Below are 23,388 nucleotides of genomic sequence, written 5' to 3'. Positions count from 1 at the left end.
GATAGCAGTATAATCCTGGGCTGTATATAAACCATGTATTATTGTTGACTTGTCTTAACCACCGGCAAATTGCTACCCTACCTTAGCCAAACTCAGACTTGCTTCAAGTCATGTTTATTTCATGGAAATAGCAGAAATCGATGCCTAAAGAACAATGGTTAAATGTCAAAGCTGCATTATCTCAATTAAATGAATTTATACTTAACTTGGACAGGGGAAAAAGAACCCCAAATGAATAAAAAAATAGGTTAGAGACTAACAATCATAAGTCACAAAATTAATTGTGATTGAAATAGTGTTATAAAACCAATAACTTTGCAAAGCTCTGTAATATAAATCATTCCTTAAGTAAAATGTCTGTGACATAAATTTGACAACCTCTCTTTTTATAAATTTACACTCTTGGAATCTTATGCAAGACATGATGCAACCTTTTCGACTACACATACGCATAAACACAACCTCATGCTATCATTTACAAATAAAATCACTATTAGTATACTTTTAATCACATGAGCAGAAAAAGGTTTGCCATATACATCTGTCATTGTAAGAAAAATACTTGATATTGTAAACAGAGTAAAAGACACTATATAGTAGTGATTGTTAAAAAAATAGCAGCTTACATCTACCCTATATTTGGAAAAAAATGTAGTCACAAGATACAATAAACTGCAGGACTGGAGCAGCAGGGGAATTAGTGCAAGTATTCATCTTTTAAATAAGCTGAATCACTGCTATTAAAATAAACTTGAAGCAAGTCCTCTGTTTAAGATCTTTTTTCTTTTAAATCTAAGGTAGTAAACATTTTGCCCCTTAATGGCAGTGTTATCAAATATATGCCAAAGATTTTATTTTAATAAAGAAAAATTACATGAAATACTTTTAATACTGGAGTTTGGTTACAATTATACATCTAAGCTCCTACAAATAATGATGGGCAACTCTCAAAGAAGCTGTGGCATGAACCCTTGTCCAGAAAGATCTTAACCACTTAAACAAAATCCCCCAGCTATACTTTGCTCCTTTTCACAATAGTGCACAATTTAACCATATTTTACCTATGGTCTTAAAACAACAGAAGATGCATTTTTCCTCTTTATTTTTTTCTCCTTTTTTTTTTTTAGCATCCCTGTTTGTTTTCTTTTTCCTGTGTTTTTGTGCCCTTCTGTTCTTACTTTTGGCAGAATTATGTCCCAAATAAGAAATTACTGCATTTCAGCCATGTCACCAGAAAATCAAACATAGCATTATACCCATTTCCATCCTGCTTTGTAGATGAGAAGGATGTGGAATATCACGCTGCAAAGAAGGGTTTTTTTTTTTTCTTCTCTCTCCCTAATCCCTTTTCCACCCTCCCTCTGTTCACAAAATTGTGCTCTGGGAGCCACAAAATGTACCAAACATTATCAGGTTCAAACTACCTCTTCAAAGAATGCATCAAAACATGTTTCAAAGAAACGCCTTTTTTTTTTTTTTCCAAGGTGAAAAAATATAAACAAGAAACTAAATCACTCCCTTACTTCATGCATCCGTAAACTTAACCAAAACAAAACAGAAAACCCAATGTTTAAAAGCAAAGGAAAAAAAACTACTGCTGCAGATTTCTGTAAGTCCATTTTCTCTGTATACACAAACTGCTCAACTACTGAGAAGGAAAACAAAAACACCCCACAAATCCACGTGAGAATGGATCTCATGGGGGAAGGGGTAATGAAGGCTGCCATTAGTATCTTCTGATTTTGGTATGTATATGGGTCTGCTCTTGTATATGGTATATTTCTCTCTCTCTCGCTCTCTTCTGTTTTTCATATCCAAAAACCTTTAAATGTTATTTTGGGGCACAGCAGATTCCAGCACTTGGTGAACAGGATTCACAAGCTGTGACAAAACTCTGTCATCCTCTTCAGGGTGTAAATTTTTTTTTTTCTTTCTCCTCTTTTTCTCCTCTTTTTTTTTTTCTCCTTTTTTTTTTTTTTTTTTTATATACAGTATATGTATATATTTCTTTTACATTTGGCTGTAGTGGACTGGCCATGGTTCGATTGGGACTATAGCAGTACATGGGTCAGGGACAGTCATTTTGGCTATGTACACATTCATAGTCGGTCCATGGCTTCCAACTAAGAGCGCTATTTCCGGAGGTCTAGTACACAAACCTGCAAAGAGAGAGACACACATGCAGCAGCTGCACAGCACCACGGGCTCCCACAGCTCTGGGGCAAGCATCACAGCAAAACCTGACACGTGGGGTCTGCCAGCTTCACCTTGGATCCATTAACAATGATTAAATAATATCAAAGTGAACAGGTGAGCCATTAATGAACTAAGGCACTGCTGCCTTCAGAATTACAATCAGAGCAGCAACAACATCTTATGTAAGCTGTTTGCCTGTTATTTAATACTGTGAGGCTGAGAACTGACTCTAATTTCATTTTATATTTTTACAAGTACTAAAATACTACAATACTAAAATACTAAGTACAGAAAAACGTTAATGGTGTACAAATTCCAGTTTTAGTCTTCCCAAAATCTCCACTAAGTAGTGCTTAGATTTCCATATTTGACAGAGCCAGTGCTGCTGGGTCTGTCAGATATAGTAAAAAATAACCACACACAAGATAACACCAGGTGCAAGCACATTTAAAACAGAGTGGAGGAGAAGGGCTTTTGCTAGGGAACAATATAGAACAAATTAAGCCCAACATTTTTTAAAATATCAGAAACTAAATGAAAACAAATCTATTCCAAGTACAATCACCCTCTTGGGCCAAATTAATTGGAGGACTGGAAAGGTTACACAGCATGTATAAAAAAGGGTCATCTGGGAGAGTGATAATCAATTTCTGCTCAGGATATGCCTTGAGCTTTTATCTTTTTATGATATTGTCTATACTTACAAGACTAAAATTATATAAAGAGCAATCAAAATTAATTCTCTGGAATTCAGGCTTCTTAAAATCCAGAACTTCCTATTTTGTGATTTGAACGCTAACAGAACAGCATTACTTACCAGCAAGGAGCATTCAGGAGGGAATTGCTTTGGCACCTGTGCTAAGATGCCACCTGAGACTCTGCACTGCTGAGCTGCCAGGATGGCTTTTTGCTGACGCTTGTTAAAGGAAGCTACAGCACTTCAAAACACAATTCCCTTATCGGCCTTATTTTACTTTAATTTTGCTTTTCCTTAGGCTCTCCTCTTTCTTTGCCAACCATGGTGAGACAGAGGCAAGCAAAAGCCCCAGGGCTGTGCTCCTTATGGAGGCCCTGCACATTCCCACCCCACTGCAGCTCTCTGCAGGGCAGTGTCAGAGCAGCCAGGAGGAGATGCTCCAACACCCTGCAGTGAAATGGCAGTGGGAGCATCCATGATTAGTTAAACATGATTTTATTCCCTGCTTTTCCTAAGCAAAGTAAGCAGACTGATATTTATATATAGCTGCTGACATTTTTAGGAACTTTTTAATTACAAGCATTTGGAAATCTGCACTTTGTTTTGCTGTTGAATGTAATGCAGAAGGTATTTTATTCCTGTCATGCATTATAATAATATCACCTACACTGAGCATCTTCCCTTGAAAAGGGCAGAGAAAGAAAAACAAATTTGTTTCCAAACCAGCCACACTGAACACCCTGACACAGTAAGCCTCAGAAGGAACAGAAAATATAAATTGGAAATATCTCCACCTTCTGAGGTTTTTGGACTGGAATAAAGATATTCTCATTAAAATACCACAGCAGGGTTACAGTTGAAAACTACAGCTGAGCTGGCTGTATTCAACCTTCAGCTAGAGAAGGAAATTTTGTCTCCAGTGTTGGCTAAAAGATTTCCAGAAGATGTTTGTTATTGGAACACCAGCCAAGTCAAGCAACACTTACTGAACCATCTGAAGCACTTGCTCCAACTTTGTCTCCTGCTGCATTCCAGCAAACCTCAAAAATCCCTCCTGTTCCCCGATAACTGTGAACTAGGGCACCTGTCTAAAAAAGGGACAAGGTAAATAATTAATACAACAAAATCAAAGTGAACAAGCACAATTTGTACATGTAACATTTCCCCACTGCTTTGAAAAGCTAAAATTCTCAGAGGAAAGTGGTCCAGAAGAGATTTGTGGACAGCCTCAGCACCTTGTGGCATATGGCACTGCATCTTGAGCTCCTGTGTTTGATGGGCAAAACTGGGGATGGTCACAACTACTTCCAATTACTAAAATGAGCCTTTGAGAAATTTATACCCAATTCTCAGTAGCCAGAGATTGCATCATGCCTGACAACAAGGTCTTTAGACTTTGAATATAACATGCCCTTTTTTCCTGCCAGAAACACAAAACAAGTAATAGTGTCCTTTTTGAGAAAGTTTCATAGAAATACTTTGCCATCATTATCTTCCCTCACTTTGCATTCTCTTGTTTGTCAGTGAAATTCAATGAAACAGCCAATCAGATTAGTATGTCTAGACCCAGTCATCATTTATCACAAAAGCCCCAGTTTTATCAGGAATTTAAAGTTCACAGTTAACAAAGACAATTTTTGGATGAAATATATTCTTGGAGAAACTTTTTTCAATGTGGGGTTTTGTTGGTGTCAGAATTTTTGGTTTGGATCTTTCTGGCTTGTTTTTATGTCTTTTTGGTTTTTTTGCTAAGACAATGTAAAGACAAGTATTACCTCACCACAGGCAACCATTCAAAGAGAGAAATTAAATGCACAACCATTAAAAGAAATAATCTCAGAACAAAGAGAAAACCAGTGTGTTAGCAATGACAAAGGTCTTTGTGGCTGAAGTATGATGGATAAGCAAAGTTTGGAAGGATGGAAAAGACCAAAACACAAACTTCTCAACACAGACAAGAGCAATACCTGTGTATTCCAGATGTGCACACATTTATCAAAGGAGCCACTGGCCAGGTACCTGCCATCAGGACTGAAAGCTACACTGTACACAGGTTCTTGATGTTTTGTCAGAGTATGAATACAAATTCCTCTGTCTACATCCCATAACCTTACAGTAGAATCAAAGGATGCACTGCCAAGGAAAAAAAAAACAGATTAATTACATCTCAATTGAACATATGTTTTTGTTGCTAATACAAATAGAATATGATAAAGTATCTTATGTACTTCAAAACACTCTGTGAACTTACATTTATAGAATGTGAGGTAAAAAATAATGTTTAACAAGCATTTAAAACCAGGAATAAATAGTACCTTGCTAACATAAGATTGGCATTTGGATTATTTGTTCCTGGTCCTGTAGGACTCCATTTGATAGTATAAATTTCTTTGTTGTGTGCTTGTAAATCATGGACACAACTGTCTTGTTTCATACTCCAGATCTATGATAAAAAGGGAGGAAAACACAAATAAGTTAGCACAATATTGTACTAAAATACATTTTACATGTTTCTTCTGTATCATTTGCAGGCTGACTGTTACCTTTAGGCCACTCAGAACATTTGCTATGATTGCTAGGTTTCTAGAGTAATTATGCCAAGTTTTATTCTAGGACCTCTCATTCTTTGTGTTCTAAGTCCCCAGTGAGGTTAATGAATAATAAAGGTGCTGCCTGTAGAAACCAAACTGCCTGAGTGAACTGCAAACCCCTTGAAAAGTGCAGGGATGAGAGCAGATGCTGAAATGAGAAGAGCAGTATGGAAATGTTCATGCCTGAGTTGATAAAATACCACGATCCTATTTTTAAATGAACTTCTTGCTACACAGACTGAGTGAAATAAAGGGATAGTAGAGAAATTTTCTGTTTTCATACAAATCCAGAGACACAAATACCACTATGGCATTTTCCTGACATATTAGTATTTGCATTGCCAGATTTCAGTGTTCAGTACTTCAGAGAGGTCATTAGAGGACTCCAACTCCTGTATGATCATACTCAACAAACAAAATAACTTTATTCTATTAAGAGTTTCCATGGCTTCTACAGAAGGGATTTGGGAAGGCTTTTATATGACAGAAATTTTATATGGTAGATAACCACTTGAATGTTATTTTTAATGTCTCAGTAATGCTTTTAGTTCATTTTTTGTTGGAAAAAGCTACCAGGAGCATGTTTCAGCTGCAATTGAGGTACACGTGTAAACAAATGGTGCTTTTCAGAACTGCTGCTTTGCTGAAGAGGAAATTGATTTTCAATGTGCAGACAGAATTGAAATTGTATTTCCAGTTTAATTGATGGGATCAAAATCTAGCTTCTCTTCCCAAAACTAGCATGGATGAAAGAGTCTGTATCAGCTGCCCTAGTGTTAAGCTGTAGATAGAAACTGACCAAGTAAATAAATCCCTAGGCACCTTCCATGTGCTTCCAAACCTGGTATTTATTCCTTCTGCCATTGAAAAGTAAGAGATCCACAAGTGATTAGTGATGTGTAGACTTAGCCTCCAGCACTTGGCTTTTGAGCTAATCCTGAACAAAACAATAACATTCTTTCCAGCCTGGGCTCCATTTGAAACAGCCACCAAGAAGTTAATTTACTGAATCCCACAAATGCTGACACATTCCCAGTTGTCACCTCTGCTCCTGGAGAGGGCAGCAGCAACAGCAGCTCAAGCTCCAGACTGGAATTCATCACCCTGGAGTTTCAGCTGTTTAAGTATTAAATACCTGGCTTAAGCTGGCTATTTTGACTCCATGCACTGCCAGTGGAAAACAACTGATGCTCTCAGGGGTTTCCTCAGCACACTTGACTTAAGACACTTAACTTAGGAAAGGATAACTTGCTCTTTAGCACTGCTAGACAGTGCTGACTGGAGATGTCTAGACATCCAGCTTTAGACTGGAGGCTTAATGCTTAAGTGTTTGTATTTAGATAAGGTGATTTCCCTTGCCAGAGCCTGACCGTGTGCCAGCAGGAGGGATATGTGGCCACTCATTCAGCCATTCCCTGATTAAATAACAGTGAGCTGGATGGAATTAACTGTCCCAAGGGTTACCAGCAGGACAGTGCTGTCAATATAAAAGATGCATCCTGAAACTCTATCAAGCACAGTGCTAAAGGTCCCAGCGAACGTAAAGCATCTGTGCCATGGAAGCAGCACAGGCCTGTCAGGCATGAACAATCTCATTTTTGCTGGTGGCAGGTTTGTAAGGATGTCTGGAGTGCCCTGAAGCCACATGTGTAAGCTGCAGTGTCCTCTGCACTCACAAGTTTGCCCCTGTTCTACAAGAAAGCAGACAGCTGTGAAACACTTGGAGGACAAGTGTAGGTGTGATTGAAAACTGCAGAATGACTCCTGATGAACTGGAAAAATGCAGGAATGCACATGGCCTCAGAAGAAACAACATGCCAAAGATTTTAACTAGAAAGAAGGGGAAAGCAGAAGAAAACCAGGAAAAGAGCAAGTCACCCATTCCTGAATGTGCTACCTGACATGCATTCCAACTTCATTCTTTTAACCAAAAGCAACCATCAAGCGTGACAGCTTAATGATTAATGACCTGATTCTGTTCACAGCTAAAAGCACCTAATAAATCATGCTCCAAGTCTCAGGCTGGCAGCCTGTAACAAGTCCTCTGGACCAAAGCTTGGCCCTGATTAACAAGGATTTCTAGGATTGCCTAACCTTGTTACATTAAAAAAGAACGAATATAGGACAACACAGCAAGTACAGTGATATTGCTGGGATGTCCAGGCTAATGGGAATGCATTCCAGAGCCTACAAAGACAAGGGCCAGCCCACAACTCCCATTACCTTTAGAGTCATGTCATCAGAGCAGGATGCCAGCAGATTACCAGTTGGATCCCATTTGATTGCATTTACTTCATTCTAAAAGTGAACAATGAGAGTTAGTTGGAGTCCTCCCTTCCATTACAAAATGATAGCTTACAAAAGATAAAGCTGGACAGCAGTTATGAGCATTTGCATAATTGTCAGGATTTTAACACTTAATTTTTATTCATAGCTTTGCCTGCAATAACAACTAACAGCTTTTTGCTATCCATTTATCACATTTCCCATGCATTCTTGTACACCACCTGATAAAGTTTTGGAGTTACCATGCTGCTTCTCCTAAAGCTCACTCTTGCACCCTAACACTAGTAAAACAAGCTGCACATGGAGGAGACAATTATTCTGATAATCACAGAGATTGTGATTACCATAAGACCTTAACCACAACTACCTATGTGTGCCTCTACTGGCTGTAACCAATTACACCAGTGCTGGATACTGGTAAGTTTACTGACTCCCAATCTCTCATAAATAAAAACATCACAGAGCAACCCCCTTTTTGCAGTACTTACTGTGTGACCCTGGAAGGTTTTGATGGGCCTATCTTGTCCTAGTTTACAAACATGAATACACATGTCTGTACTGCAAGAGGCAAATGTGTTGTTACTCTGCCAATCAACATCTAATGCTGGTGCTAAAAGAAAAAGAAAGATATTTAAAGCTATGGTACACACTCTGCAGGAATTTGATGAACAAATTTAACATGCACCACCTTGGAATAAAAACCAACAGGAAGCAATCGTTAATTTTACAGCAGTTCTGAAGATCTACACTATGAACAGTAAGAAATGCAGCTAAAACAAGTCTTACACAAAATGGAACAAATTTAAAATAAGTCATCATAATATGGAACATATGTGAAATCAAAGTTATACAGAAGACAGTGCAGCAGGACATCAAGCTGTAGTTAAGTCATCTACAAACAAATCTCAGGAGTCAGCACAAGGAACAGGTTCCCACAGCTTCACACATCATCCTGCATGAGCTCATCTCCACCAGCAGCTCCTGCTCATGGATGGGTGAGGATTTATTTCCTTTCTTAATTCCAGCATTGTAAGGTGTGGTAACTTGAAGCTTAATCATGGGCAACATGTTCCATTTGATCAAGCCAGCTATTTATGGCAGACAGCACAGGGAGAGCTGCTTGGAGCAAACGCTGAGTTGATGTTTCTGACTGAGCTGATGTTTCTGATGTTTCTGTCATGGCTCTGGAAATGTGGCACGAGCAGAACAGGAGTGGGAATGAGACATGTTTCTTAAAGGAACTTCAATGGCACGTCTGCCATCCTCTCCACTCTGTTTCCAGCTGATTCTGGCAGGATTGCTCAGCATGCAGCCCACAGAGCAATTTGTCTGACCTCCTGCACTGCCACCCCAGCTGGCCAGGGAACAGCTTTCAGCTGGTTTGTGGCCAAACAATCTGGGACAGGGGAACAATGGGATACAATAGGATATGGGGTGGGATCTCTGCAGCAGGAGGATGACAAATGCAGTCCTTAGGTGAGAAACACTAATCCCTGTGGCATGCCTACATGATTTGTCTGCCAGCACACTCCAGAAAGTCAGGAATACTTGGATTATTTGTCTCCTATAACTTTGTTGGAACTGCAATAAAACTGTGAGTTATAAAATCAGAACAAATCCATCTTTGTTTACATTCTCAGTATTCCAATATGGGACTATAAGTAACCAGACTACCTGTAGGATTCTTAAATTATGCAAATAAGCACCACAAACATCAGATTTTAAAATTTATTTTTAAAAATAACATTTTTGTCTTTTCAGATGACAAATCTGAATGATGAAATCAAGACTTACCAGAATGAAAAGGAAACTGCTGCTTGGCTTCGCCAGTGTGGGCATCCCAAATAATTGTGGTCTGTGTTAAACAGATAAATAAACAATAAACAAACTTGTACAAATTTCCCCACAACTACCACCACTCACAAGTATGAGAATACCTACCCTGCTCACCATCACCCAAACCTGCTCTTGATTATACATTTCTAGAGTTTGATCCAGTACTAAAAGAAATAGTAGTAGATGTACAGAAAACAGTAGAAAATTTAAGATTGGATTAGAAAGATGTTTAGCCACAACATTTTGGGGTCTAGAGGGAAGAAGGAATTTGTGGGCTTTTAAACAGTTTTATCCCCTTAGTCCTATTTATATTCTCCCAATCCATTCCACACACCTATTTTAATTTCAAATACTTGTATATTCAATTTGTAGTATCAGCTACTCACTCGTTCCTAAGGAGATGTTATTAACAATTAGTCACATACTAAAAAATTTAAGGGTGTAATTTCATTCTATGTTGTTCTCTGCCAATACTTTCATAACCTTCTGGTTAAAGAAACCTTACATGACAAAATCAGTATCTTACCATCAGTATATTATATGCCAATAGCCCTGCCCTACCTCAATGACCAATGAAAATTTTAACATCAAATTCAATGGAAGCATGAACTGACCACACAAAATAATTATGGAAAAGGAGCCTAAGGTTGGGTCACTCGCTCTGCTAAAGCAGAATATTTTTCAAAGCATAACCTCAGTTTGTCTAAGAAGTTTTATTGACTGAATGAGGTTTCTATTTCTTCCTTAATTATTTCCCTGCAAATGAAAGCTGTACTTCCACAAATATTTAAAATTTGGCATAACCATCACAGATGCCAAAAGAGTAAACACATCCTTTCCATGCTTTGAGACATTAAATTTTCCTTCCTTTGTGCCAGCACAAGCATTTATAAAGCTGGCTAATAAAGCAAACCAAGTAAAAGCATGCAGGAAAAGAAAAAAAAGGAGAAAATGTCCTACTTTACAGTGACACTGTCAGTTTTAAGTGGCTGTACTGAGGTTGCAGTTTGTCACTCTAAGAGAGAACCTGTGCTGACTTCTGCACCTTGAATCAGTTACAGAGGAAAAAAATCAACTCTCCTTACTCTTGCTATAGTCTATTTGATTCTCTGAATTCACTTTAAGTACATTTCCCATCACTCTATGCCCTTCCTACCATTCATACATAAAACCTCTCACACTAACAGCAGCTCTGAACTGGAAGACCTTGTAAACCTGAATTTGTTTAGAGATGTGAAATAAAATAGTCATACAATGAGCTCTGTGGCATTACACAATTGGCAGCCCCCCAGTGACATATATCAACTTCCCTATGTTCCAGCTCTAATCTTTACAATTATTCTCAGGTTTGACTGACATCCAACTCAGCCTCGACCTACCCCTCTAGTACAATTTTTTTTCCTAAGGCTTTGCTTGAAGTGCTTCACTGAATTTAGATGGTTTGGATTTAGAAAGGTTTAATGTTTCTGGTTTCAATACTCTTACTTTCCAATTCAGACTAACATAAATGGGAAGAGACACTGAAATCTAGGAAATTAAAATATCTCAATAAATTGCTATAAAACCCAAGGAAACATAGCTATAGCATAACAAGTTCTTTGTAAGCACATATTTACATCCCAAGCCTTTAGTTTCATTTACTTACTTTGCATAGTTTTGCTATTTTGCTTACAGTTAGATTAAAACGGTGAAGGAAAGAATTTTAATTTTACCAAAGATTATCTCACCTTGTCCACTCCTGCACTTAAAATGAAGTTTCCTTTCTTGTTCCATTTTAACGCAAATATAGGACCTTTATGTTGCCCTAAGGTGCTGGCAAGATTACCTGAAAATTTATATTGATATGAATACATTAAAAAATAAAAAAACTATGCCGTGAGCCACAATATAGGAAAATATATCGTAAATTAAAAAGTATTTTGCTTACCATCTTTAGTCCATATCCTTGCAAAGCCATCGTAAGACCCAGTTGCTAGAAGTGTACCTTCACTCTGCCAGCAAAAAGGTTATTTGTTTATTTATTTTTGCTGCTTAGGTCAAAGCTAAAGAGCACAGAGGAAATTTGAGGTAGAATAGATAGGATAGGATCTATGCATAGGATTTATGGTATTTTACTGGTTGAAAGTTATTAGAAAGGAGTTCCTGAAGTATAAATGAAGTTACAACGCTGATCAAAACAAACATTTCAGGTGGTGGCACAGAGGCCAGCGCTGCTGTCAGTTAACCCGTGGCCATGAGGGGCTGTGAGCAGGGTTCTCCTGGGAGCACTCACGTTCCAGTCCAGCGAGGTGACGTCCTTGTTGCTGGGCACATCCTGCCCGCCCTCCCGGATGCAGTGCCGCAGCACCAGCTGCGTGGAGCCGCTCGTGCTGTTCTCGCTCAGGTTCCAGATCCGCGCCGTCGAATCGCCAGACCTGCACAACACCCGGGGCACAGAGATCCTGCTGCTCACACACGGCCATCCCCTTCATTTCATGGGGACAGCCACATGTGCCATCATAATGACAGGCTGTAATGTTGTATAACGAGCAATATACCATACACCAGTGATATACAATATGCTAATAATAGGCGACATTATAATAGATGCTATAATATGCAACATTGTAATATATGGGACAATATAATATGTATTATCTATTGTTTTACCTACTATTTAATAAACGGTATGTAAAATAACAGATAGTATATATTATATATCATATATCATATATATTATATATCATATATATGACATATATGATATATATAATATGTAATATATAATATATAATATATATAACTATAGCCTTATAAAGCACTATATATAGTTTTTATATATATTACGTATACACATATATTTACATTTTATATATATTACACATACATTTTTATATGTTACATTTATATACTTATATATTTTATATATATTACATATGCATATATGTATATACATACATAGTATGCAATATAGAATAGATAATATAGAATATAATATATATGTGCTACACAATACGGTATGTGATGTATACTATATTATGTAAATATATAAATTATAATTATACTAATATCTAATATCTATTACATATAATGATACTTACATATTTATATAAATATAAATATTTATATTTATACTTATATATATTTTTATATATTATTTATATATGGTAGCTGTACATTATGGTACATTGATTTTATTATATATTAATTAAGAATAATAAATTCAGTTTTAAAGCACTATTCTCTAAAGAACAAACATCGTAGCATTTGATGTTTGGGGCAGGTGTTCCCTGAGCCTTCTGTCCTTCCTGTGCATAATCATCAATAACAATACATAATAACAAAAATAACAAAAATAATAATAACAAAAATAATAACAATAACAACAACAATAATAACAATAATAACAATAATAATAACAATAACAATAATAATAATAATAATCTCCAGTGTGCCCCAGCACAGACACTTCACACACACACATAGGCAGTGCACATACCCTGAGGCCAGAAGGTCACTGACGGGATTCCAGGCACAGATGAACACTTCGGACTCGTGGCCACGCAGCACCACTGCCTTGTTGGGAGGGATTTCCACATCTCCGTCTACTTCCATCATATCTGTGTGATTATCTGTATTATGGGAAACAACAGTAAAGAGAGGTGGATTTTACTATTTTGGGACGTTGTGACTCCTCTATGGTTCAGATTCTTCTGCCACAAGTGCAAGAATTCACAATTTATGTGATTCAAAAATTTGACAGAGCTGTCATGCTCATTTATTTCTTCAGTTCTAATTAATGAAGCACTATAAACAGATGGGGAGTTTCGAAAATGTGAGAAAGCTCTTCGCCCCTGTAAACCTTCACATCCAAATGGATTTAAATTTGGAGTTTCAGAATCAGGGCCAAAAGTGAATTTTTTGCTATGCTAAAAAATAAATGCTGTTACAAGTACTCTGTTTTTCAGGCCCAATACTGCATAGTACAATATGTTACTAGTCTAGCTTGTGCTGTAGAAATACATGTATAACACATTCATTTTCAAAAATCTCTTTTCACCAATTGCAGTCAAACAGGTTTTAAATTGACATCTCCAACACTCCATTTACAATATTCCTTTAATGAATATAATCACATTTGTTGATAGAGTTAACATAACCAAGCTTCTCAAACTTCATCAGCAATTACCCTGGAATTATGGCAGTGTAACTTTCTGCATGGAAGTGAGATTGAAACCATATTGTTCTGTAGAATATACTGGGGGTAATTCAACTGACAAAACAGTTTTCTTGGCATCTACCATCAATCATTTTCTATTATTAAAAATAAATTCACAATGAGTGCAAATGCAGAATGTAAGGAATGCTGCACAGTTCACCTGCTCCATATTTATTCACTGTGGTTAAAGAAATCATTTCACAGCTATTGCTTAATTTAGCATTAAGAGTTTCTGTCACTGCTTGTGCATGTGAGAAAATAGAAAAGGCTATTAAAACAGCAGTATTTTTTCAGAAAGAGCACCACATAAAGCATTGCTTCAGTCAGAGGATCGATGCCAGTCTGAAGTGCTGTACAGCCAGCAGGGGTTGCTGGTAGATCACATTTAACAGGGCTGAGATTCGAGGTCTACCCTTCCTCTAGCCAGCTCACAGTTATCAATACTCCTTTGAGATTTTTAAATTAAAGCATCAAACTAGAGACCTCATTTGTTTCAGCCAAAGAATGTATTTCTAGTTTTTTATCATATATGCTAACAAAAAAAATCTAGTAAAATCAGGCTGTAAAATTTGTACATGGCTCAATATTAATATTCTCTCAAAAATGCCATTTCTTCAGGTGTTTTTACAGAAAGAATTGTAACTCCCACACTTAAACACGCAATTCACACTTCCAGAAGAGTATTTTTAAAATCACAGTTTAATGCCTGACTCCGACTTTTCCATCCTAAGTCTCATTGTAAGATGGTTCCTTTGAGAAGTGATGACAAACAGAGATCAGTTATTTCACCAATCACAACTAAAATGGAATTCATGAATAAAGCAAACCTGAGAGCAGTTGCATTGAGCAATTTTGAACAGCAAATAGTGAAAACTGATATAGGTATAAGAGACAAGGGACACAGGGCTTGTCCTAGTAACCCTGACCTCGGTATCACTAGAAGAGCCAGATACAGCTCTTGGATCCGTGGGTTTTACAGAACTTTTTGGAAAGAGTTTGGAGAGCTTCACAAGCAATACTCAGTTTTAACCAGCCATGGATTGGCAGACTCCTTTCCTCATTCCTTGTACAGGACTCAATTTTGTTTTTCTTTTTATGCAAGGGAAGACTGGACTGTGAATCAATGAATTCAGAACTCTGACTCCTGCAACCCCAGATATCAAAAATGGGGACAACCAAAGGTGAGACATGATCTGTTCAAGTACCATCCATGATGAAGGAACTCTCTGCAAGCTGAAGGGTTACTCCAAACTCCACATTTTTACCTCATTGTCTACAAGCTCATACAATGATAAACTAGGAAATGCTAAGCCAGCTTAAAGCAATTTCTGTCTCAACTTACTTGCTATAGTGTGTGCTCCATTCTCCTCTCCATTTGCAGTATTTTCTCCATTTTTCGCTGATCCCTGTTGGTTGGTGGCAGCTGCAGCTGCAGCAGCTGCTGCCTGCTGTTGTGCAAGTTTGTCTCTGTAGGCCTGTTGTCTTGTCTGTACCACATCAGGCATCACTGCATCTATCAGTGAGAGAGACTCTATCGGCCTACCATCAAACAAGGTACCATCCTAAATTACAGCACAGGGAGAAAAGGGAAAAAAAAAGATAACACCAAGTAGGAATTAACATTACGGGCAAAGATTCCAAGCAAAACTAAAGAAAACGTTTTGATTTAATAGAATAAAGTGGTTTACATATGCTGCTGGAAGTGATATCTCATCATTGTTGTGGTCAGGACTGGAATTTTAGTCTAAAGTTAAGTGGCCACCATAAATATGCAAAAAAAGCCACTGCAGGCCTCTGGGAGAGCCTGTGGAATCAGAAGTTACTTGCTTTGAGTTTGCTGAATTGTCTGCTAAAGCAAAAAAATTCTGTAAGCTATCTATGAATATGATTTCAAACATGAGTGGCTGCAGCAAAATCTAATGGTTTGTTTGAAGAGAGAGCTGCAAACATTGCAACTCGGGTCACTGACTTGTGAAGTTATAGTCTTATTAGACTAATACTTTCCATAAACATATTATCTGGGGAGTTGACTAGTTTTCTTCCTTTTTTTAAACTGTGCTGGCATGCTTTCAAACAACAAGGAAGAATTTTATCCTGAAATGGACAAGACCCAGTTAAAAATACTCTTATACATATGCTAGGGCTTTGTAAGGATCTATTTTTAGGGACTAGAAGGATTCCTTGCAATAAATATAGGGTCTTCTTCTTCTACTCCTATCACTTTATTTTTCTGAGGTTTCCTAAGGGAAAGGATTTGTTTCACTAGGACTGTGAAAACCACACAAACAGCAGACATAAGGGAGACTGGAAAGTGAGCAGAATTAATGGGGGAAAAAAAAAAAAAGGTTCCTTCAGTAATCTGACTGACACACAGAAAGGCTTCTCACCTTCCAGGCACAAATGAGAATGGAAATTGAGGGAGAGTGTCTGCAGCATCAGGCAGGAAGATACATAGCTTTCTGTACTGCTGGAATAACCATTTAAACATCAAATTTAACAGATCCTGCTCAAGATGAATTAGCCAGCAGAGGCAAAAGGCAAACTGGCATATACCTTCAGCCTTCCTGCCACAAATTCAAACCCCCTCCTTGGAAATCCTGCCTTTGGGCTCACATTACTTCACTGTGATGACACAAGAGCCCAAACAAGAGCTGCACAGTGCTCTCCCACCTCCCTAGTGCCTAACAAACCAAAAAATGAAGAGATTGCTGGTCTCCATTATTATCCTACTGCACTGGATGCACTAGAACCTTAGAGAAGAGTAAGAGCTCTGCAGACAATGGACCTTTAAGCAGTGAGCCAGAACACCATGGCTGGTGTTGTGTGGCTGCCCTGGGCAGAATCCACCCAGTTATGTCACTCCACTCTGGTTCCACCACTAGAGTTATGGGGAACACCAGCAGAAAGGAATCTGAAGTAAAAGTAAGTAGACAGGGTACAAGAAAGTTAAGCAAAAATACTGACATTCAAACTTACTGCAAAGCAAGGACACAATGCTCCTGCAGGCAAGGCCTCCTTACCTCATTAATACTGACTTCTGCCTCTACATACTGCAGACCTTTCTGGATGATGGAAATCAAAGCAGCTGGTGGCACCAGAGCACCATTTATATTAGACTGGCTGATATGGCTCTCTATACCAAAGGTAAATGCTGAATGGGAAAACCCTAAAGACAAGGCAAAGACATCAGAATTGATTTACAGACAGACAATGCTACTTGCTGTACCACAGTAGGACCTTCTGTTTAACACCTGAGCAAATTATGCAAAGTAAAATGCTACAGAATGCTTCTAAACTACCAAAAACCTGTCAAAACACCTTAATTCCCTTATAGTTTAAGCGTACAAAAGGAGAAAAGCAAAGTTCATATATAAACACAACAATTATTAATAACAGTATCAATGGCAAAACATTTGTGCATGAATCAATATAAAATATACTATTCACTACAGCATTTAAATGTGTTTATATATTCACCAACTATGTGTAAGTATTGTATGATATGTAGTATTTAATAAAAATATATGTATCCAAGACACAAGACTCACTTGCTGTTTTCACTCACTGATTTGATACCCATGAAAGTTAAATGGATCTGTATGTGAACAGAATTCAGCTCATGCTGCAATGCTGCCATAATTGTACACACACTGCCATTTAGAGCTACATCAGCACTGTGCACTCACTGATAAAGAAGTGGCAAACATGGTGCAGCAATGGTTGTTGCTTGCTATTTATTTGATCACCTTGAAAAAGTGAATTTAAGCTACAGAAAAATAGTTGTTTCAGCAAGTTAACTATTGTCATGGCATTTTTTCTTAAACCACTTTATTTTTTTTCCTTTTTCCCTGTCAGGTAAGCAAGAAGCTGCCTTCAAACTTTCAAATGAAGATGAAGCAATTTTGTAAGTTTGGCTTCTATGACAAAAGCAATCTGCAACTGGAACAAGAGCATGTAGCAGTTTTCAGAAAATTCAGGCAGAAAAATGAGGTTTTGCTTTCTTTTGACAAGCAGAAACTGTAAACTCTGCCATCCACCATTGCTTCTGGTGCTCCTCTCCTCAATTTGGGAAGTCCATGAGCAGTGGACATATGTTGCATCAGTCAAATGCATTTCCAACAAGCCTGAAGCCACCCATCAGCAATCACTAAACAAAAACTACGAATCAAAAGTTGAAACAGTAAGGTAAAATATGAAATATGTATATATTTTCTTATATATCTATAGGTATATACATTAAAGCTGATCTCTTAAACTCCAGTCTTAAGATAAAAGTGTATTTTTTGCTTTAATATGCAGACTTCTTTTACATACTGCTGAGATCATATTCCCTCCTGCCAGCTGACAATCATCACTTTTTCATTTACTGGGGCATGCCCTGACTTCCAGTCAGATCTTCCCATTCTAAATGTAGGCTGTGTTAAGCAATCAATATCACAGTTGTGAGTAAAAGATGATGTTGTCTCTTACAGAGCTTCACGAGTAACCACCACCACAAAACTCCCTGAAGCCATATGGCTGCATCTAGAAACCCAAACATGCAACACAAACTCAAACTGCTGATCTGACTGGGCTGGGGAAGCTTTAAAAATAAGGGAGCACTGCTGCATTCCTGTGTTGTGCAGACACAGCCAGTGCGCAGGGATATGATAGGAAAAGGGATTGTTTTCAAATCTGACAATATTCAAGTGTCTTTTGCTCTTTCTCCTAAGAAGCAAGAGATTCTGGCTACTCAGAAGGATAAGATCCTCCAAAAAAAGGTCCTGGAGGGGATAAGGCTTTTGGGAACCCCAAGGGTTATTCCTGTAAAAAATCTGTGCATCTCTATTTAGAGTCAAGTGATACAAGTCACAGTCACAGTTGGCACTTCTTCCTTTGAAACTCAGCCACATCTGCCCTCCCAGGTCACGTTCAGGCAAGGAATTTGGCTACACCAGACCAGCTGGCAGGAGCGCCAACACTCCAGAACAACAGGAAAAAACAGCATCTTGCTGATCTTTCTATTTTCTTCTTCAAGCAGCCCTGAAGAAATGGTGCAAAGTGCCATCATCACCCCGTGGAGAAGAGATCTCCAGGAAAACGCATTTTAGCAATCGAGTGAGTCCTTGGCTGCTCGACTGCCATCCAAAGACTCCAAATGACTAAATCTGATTAAGTTACAGAAGGTAACTTGGCAGGAATTCACTCTCTTGTTGAGAAGAAACACCAAGAAACAGTTCAGACAGAATCCATGCCTACTGGCAAAATAATTAAATGAGCCTGTGTTTGCTAAAGCCAGTTGCAGATGAAGATCAAATAAATTATGCATTGTTTAATAACCAGAATTGTAAAAACTCACCTGACTCTTGCAAGTATCTATATACCAGGAAGTTAACCTCATCACTGCTTATACTCATCTTTATTCCCAGTTAAACCATGAGGTCACAACAAAGGACACAACCCTGCAAATAATAAAAAAAAGTAGGTCAATTAAATACTTTTAGTACCTAATAAGTATTTCCCAACAAATGCTATATTTATAAAGTAAGTAGCTCCCTGGCAGCATAGACAATGGCTTTATTTTATAATGCAAATAAGTCCACTGGAGTCATTAAAAAGTCATTTGTCTCACCACAAAATAAAGGTCAGTAAATTAAATATTAACAAGCTGGATTCTCATATGATGCAAGTTGGTATGGACTGGGAAACTCTGCTGTTTAATACCAGTACTAAAAAAGGCTTCCTATCACAGGTTTGAAAAGATAATCAAGTTTCATTACATTATGGAACACATTTCTTATAACATGGGTCTCTGCCTGGTTAACAAAGACCAAAACTTGGTTTCACATTGGCATCCAGGAAGCTTCTCACTTTTACATTCTTATCTACTCCAATTCTCAGGTACTCCTGGCTCTAATGAAAAGGTACAGAACAGTATGAGCTACATCACAGTGTCTGTTCAAACAAGCCCAGCTAATTCCACTAAAGATTAGAAAACATCTCAGCCATACCTTTTGGCTTTGCAAAAGGAATTCTTGTTATTAGAAACAAACTTTAAACAGTTCATTTTAGTAACATTTCCCTAGGGTTTCAATCAGTGCTTCAAAAATATTGTTGGGATGTATATATTTACACACACATAATATTTTTCTTGATTTTTGTAATGACAAATATTAAGAAAGACAATTCATGTATATGATTACATATACTTTTGATTTTAAACTTGGAAAATATGAGGAAACAGCAGTCTTTAAGACATGAAGAGACAGAATACAGTATTTTTTCTAACTCAAAGTATCATTTTTGAGAACATTCTCATGATGTCTGAATGTCTGAAAACTCTGACCTTTCCAAGTAAACAAGCAAAAACATCAGCTTTCAGAACATGTTATGAAATAATGTCCACCTCCTTTTCCAATTATCTGTCCAGCACTTTCCATCAGCAACCCTTCCCAGGTTTTTACCCAGCTGACCACCCCATTGCTTCTCCTACACTGGAGTCTGAGATGACAAAGTGACTTTCCTACTGTTATTTGACAAAGTTTTACCTGGTATCTGATATAAAAAAGTACTAGAGAATGACTTTTCCTAAAACTCCAGGCTTCATGGACAGTCCACTTGCCACTGCTGCTCCCGTGCTGAAGCGCTGAATACAAGACACAATTCAACACCTCATGAGCAGGGGCTAAAGGATGAACTTGGGTATGAAAATTAATTATTTGCCTCACACCACACATGGACATCCCCCAAAGCTGTCCCAGGCATGTGGTTACCCAGCTCACAGCCATGCTGTGGGGGAGATGGCTTTAGTTTCTTAAGGAAAAAAAAATAAAAACTGCAGTTCTACTTAAATAATTATCATTTCTAAAGGAAAAAGCTGCCTCAAGACAATGACTTCTAGTAAGTGCAACATGACTGGTACAGGAATGTACATTGATACCAACTCTAGCACACCCCTCCACAGCCCCAGCCCCCATCTGGGGTACAAGACATCCCTGCCAAACTCCACTAAATACTTTGAAGACTTGTTTACTGAGGAGAATGTAAAATGAATGGCATTTTTAGCCATTTCATGCACTAGCAACTAATTCCACCATGTGCAGGACCAAACATTGCTTTTATTTAGCTAAGTTTTGTTGCTATACATGGAGCAAATTATTTTTCTTTAAGACTGTTTTTTACAGAAAAATGCTGTAGGAAGAGGAACAATATTTTCCTTCAGAGGAAAAGGTAATTAACTTTAAAGAGCCTCATAAAGAAGGTTTTTCTACATTATGTACACACACACACAAATGGAAGTGTTTCTTTCACAGGTCTGTCACTGAGTTTCAAAATCTTGCTGCATCACCAAAAAACGATAGATCAAACCACAGAAATCTGATGAAAGTGCTATTTGTCACACAGAGAGGTCCTGAATTATTTATATAAAGAGGGCTCCCCCCTCAAAGCAGAACCGTGCAGGTGCCACATCAATTCACCTGTTACATAGCTGGGTAGCTGAAGGAAAAAACCAAAAACCCAACGTTTTGCTTGTCTGTCAGAAGTGTTGTGCACCCCACCTGAATCAAAGGAGGCTCATTTTCCAAAGCTGATTCTGAGTGTTTTGCACAAGCAGCTCTGGTCCTGCCTGGCCATCGGGAGGTGGCACTGCAGCACCAGCTGTGGCACCCTGGCCACCAGAAAAACACAGAAACAGCCCCATAAATACAGTTTGCCTGATGAGGGGCTTGAAACTGGAAAGCTAAAAGGTACCGGTGTTTTACCAAAATACTGCTTTGTGCACGTTTTCAGTGCTCATTTACATTTTCTGGAAGGGTTTTTCTGTGTTTCACCCACCCCTGGCCCTGTGGCTCGGGCAGAGCCTGGGGACAGCGTCCCACAGCCAAGTGAGTGACACAAGAAATGTCAGAAGAACGAGCAGCAAACCACCTTCCTTCCAACCCAAAGCAAAAGGTCATGTTAGAGAAAATACAGCAGAAGAGGATACAATAATTATTTCTCTTTGACACACTCTGAATTAACACCTGGCTTACAGTGCCAACTCTCACATTGTTTGTGACAATGGACCCATGCATGTACAGATGTACCCCACATCCTAAAAAAATTAATTCATCAATGCTGGCTAATTCCCCCCAAATTCACTATTTCCACAAGCAATCAACTACTCATTTTGGACATTTTAATAGATATTAATATTGCTCATTTTATATGCAGAAAATAAATCACTGAAAAGACACATAAAAATGAGACAAAAGTAAGAAGTTAACATGTAACTCCTAGCAGTTTTACATTTGTAGCCTAATTTGCATAGGGACCATTAAAATATCTTAAAATATTTGCACCTTTATGTCCCAAACCCATTCTAAAAATGTGATGAGATCCTTAAGGCCCTTTTTTTTCCCCTTGCCCTTAGAAACATTTCAGGTCTTCCTCAAAACATTCAGTGGAATTACACGGTAAAGTATGATGCACCCACACTGCTGTTTTAGAGCCAATTATGCTTTTAAAGGAAATCTCTCCCACTTGCCTCTACTTTTGTTTTGCACCCTGGAGCAGGCATAGTGCATGTGAAGCAGATTTCTCACTGGTAAAACCAGGATTAAATAAATCAATAAAATACCTCCATGACAGGTAAAAATAGGATGGGCATGAGAGCTTATGAATGATGCTCAAATTGCTCATGGGACCACACCAGGATCAATATTCCCTGCTCAAAAGAAAGTCCATTTCAGCAGGCATCTTCCCAGGTTTTATTTCCCTTCCCAGAGGATGGGCCTGCAGTTTGTAACACCACTGCTCAGTTACAATCAGCACAACATCCAGATATCCCAGGTAATTTTTAAGACTGCTACAGAAAGTCCCTGAAGTCCCAAAATTTATCAGGCATAACACACATCAGCCATAAAAGCCAACTGTCTATAGTGATGCTAGCTTTGAGATTTACTCAGTAACAGGTCAGGAGCAGACAGGACACACACCTGTACTCTAAACAAACTGACCCGCTCATTCCATGCCAGGAATCACACAAAAAATCATTTGGAAGCTACTTTTTTTCAAAGGAAATGAGGTTTCTTATCCCAGAGACAACCCCAGCTCTGCTTTGCTCCTGGCTGGCAGAAGCGTGTCCGTGTTTCTGTGCCTGTCCCAGAGCAGACTGGGCAGGTCCCACCCCAGCACCTCTGTCCCGTGAGGATCACTCACACACTTCATACCTGCGGCAAAAACTACAACTAAAATCCATTAAAAAGGAGAATGAATTCCACTCTCACCAACACCAGGTCTAATCAGTGCCCAACAGTGCAAACCTGGCTGTGCTTCTGACAAATCATTATTCCACTCCACATGTTTGTGCTAGCTTTGTACTCCTTGTCCAGGTTCATGCCAAATGCTGGAGAACAGATGCCACTCGATATGGCTCCTGGCCTAACAGGATTTTTAGGTTGTTTAGGGGTTTTTTTCCAGACAAACCTGAACTGGCAGAGAAAGTTTATACATCAGATTATTACTGGGTATCTCTTAATCACCATTTGATAATGTATACTGGAGTTACACTACAATTAGAGCTATTGTATCATCAAATAACAGCCTAAGAAAGTGCTATTTCT

At 38.2% G+C, this 23,388-nt stretch overlaps 1 protein-coding gene across 2 annotated transcripts in view; it reads right to left on the bottom strand.

Moving 5' to 3' along the window:
- Positions 1-2,002: 2,002 nt before the first annotated feature.
- The window catches only part of TBL1XR1 (TBL1X/Y related 1), a 103,015-nt gene continuing 81,629 nt past the window's right edge, over positions 2,003-23,388 (bottom strand). For both annotated transcript variants that reach the window (XM_054282791.1, XM_054282792.1), the window contains 14 exons: positions 19,143-19,245; positions 16,825-16,970; positions 15,147-15,366; positions 13,085-13,217; positions 11,879-12,020; positions 11,534-11,597; positions 11,334-11,431; positions 9,565-9,625; positions 8,259-8,380; positions 7,708-7,782; positions 5,209-5,336; positions 4,861-5,026; positions 3,880-3,981; positions 2,003-2,159 (listed from right to left, as the gene is read on the bottom strand). In XM_054282791.1, the coding sequence (XP_054138766.1) occupies positions 2,133-2,159; positions 3,880-3,981; positions 4,861-5,026; positions 5,209-5,336; positions 7,708-7,782; positions 8,259-8,380; positions 9,565-9,625; positions 11,334-11,431; positions 11,534-11,597; positions 11,879-12,020; positions 13,085-13,217; positions 15,147-15,366; positions 16,825-16,970; positions 19,143-19,200 (1,542 nt within the window). In that variant the 5' untranslated portion in view covers positions 19,201-19,245 and the 3' untranslated portion in view covers positions 2,003-2,132. The remainder of the gene's footprint in view (positions 2,160-3,879; positions 3,982-4,860; positions 5,027-5,208; positions 5,337-7,707; positions 7,783-8,258; positions 8,381-9,564; positions 9,626-11,333; positions 11,432-11,533; positions 11,598-11,878; positions 12,021-13,084; positions 13,218-15,146; positions 15,367-16,824; positions 16,971-19,142; positions 19,246-23,388) is intronic.

Source organism: Melozone crissalis, unplaced genomic scaffold (assembly GCF_028551555.1).
Source record: "Melozone crissalis strain CALT ecotype California unplaced genomic scaffold, PUWL_Pcris_2 ptg000034l_1, whole genome shotgun sequence".
Lineage (NCBI taxonomy): Eukaryota > Metazoa > Chordata > Aves > Passeriformes > Passerellidae > Melozone > Melozone crissalis.
This window is presented reverse-complemented; position numbering and strand designations above follow the sequence as displayed.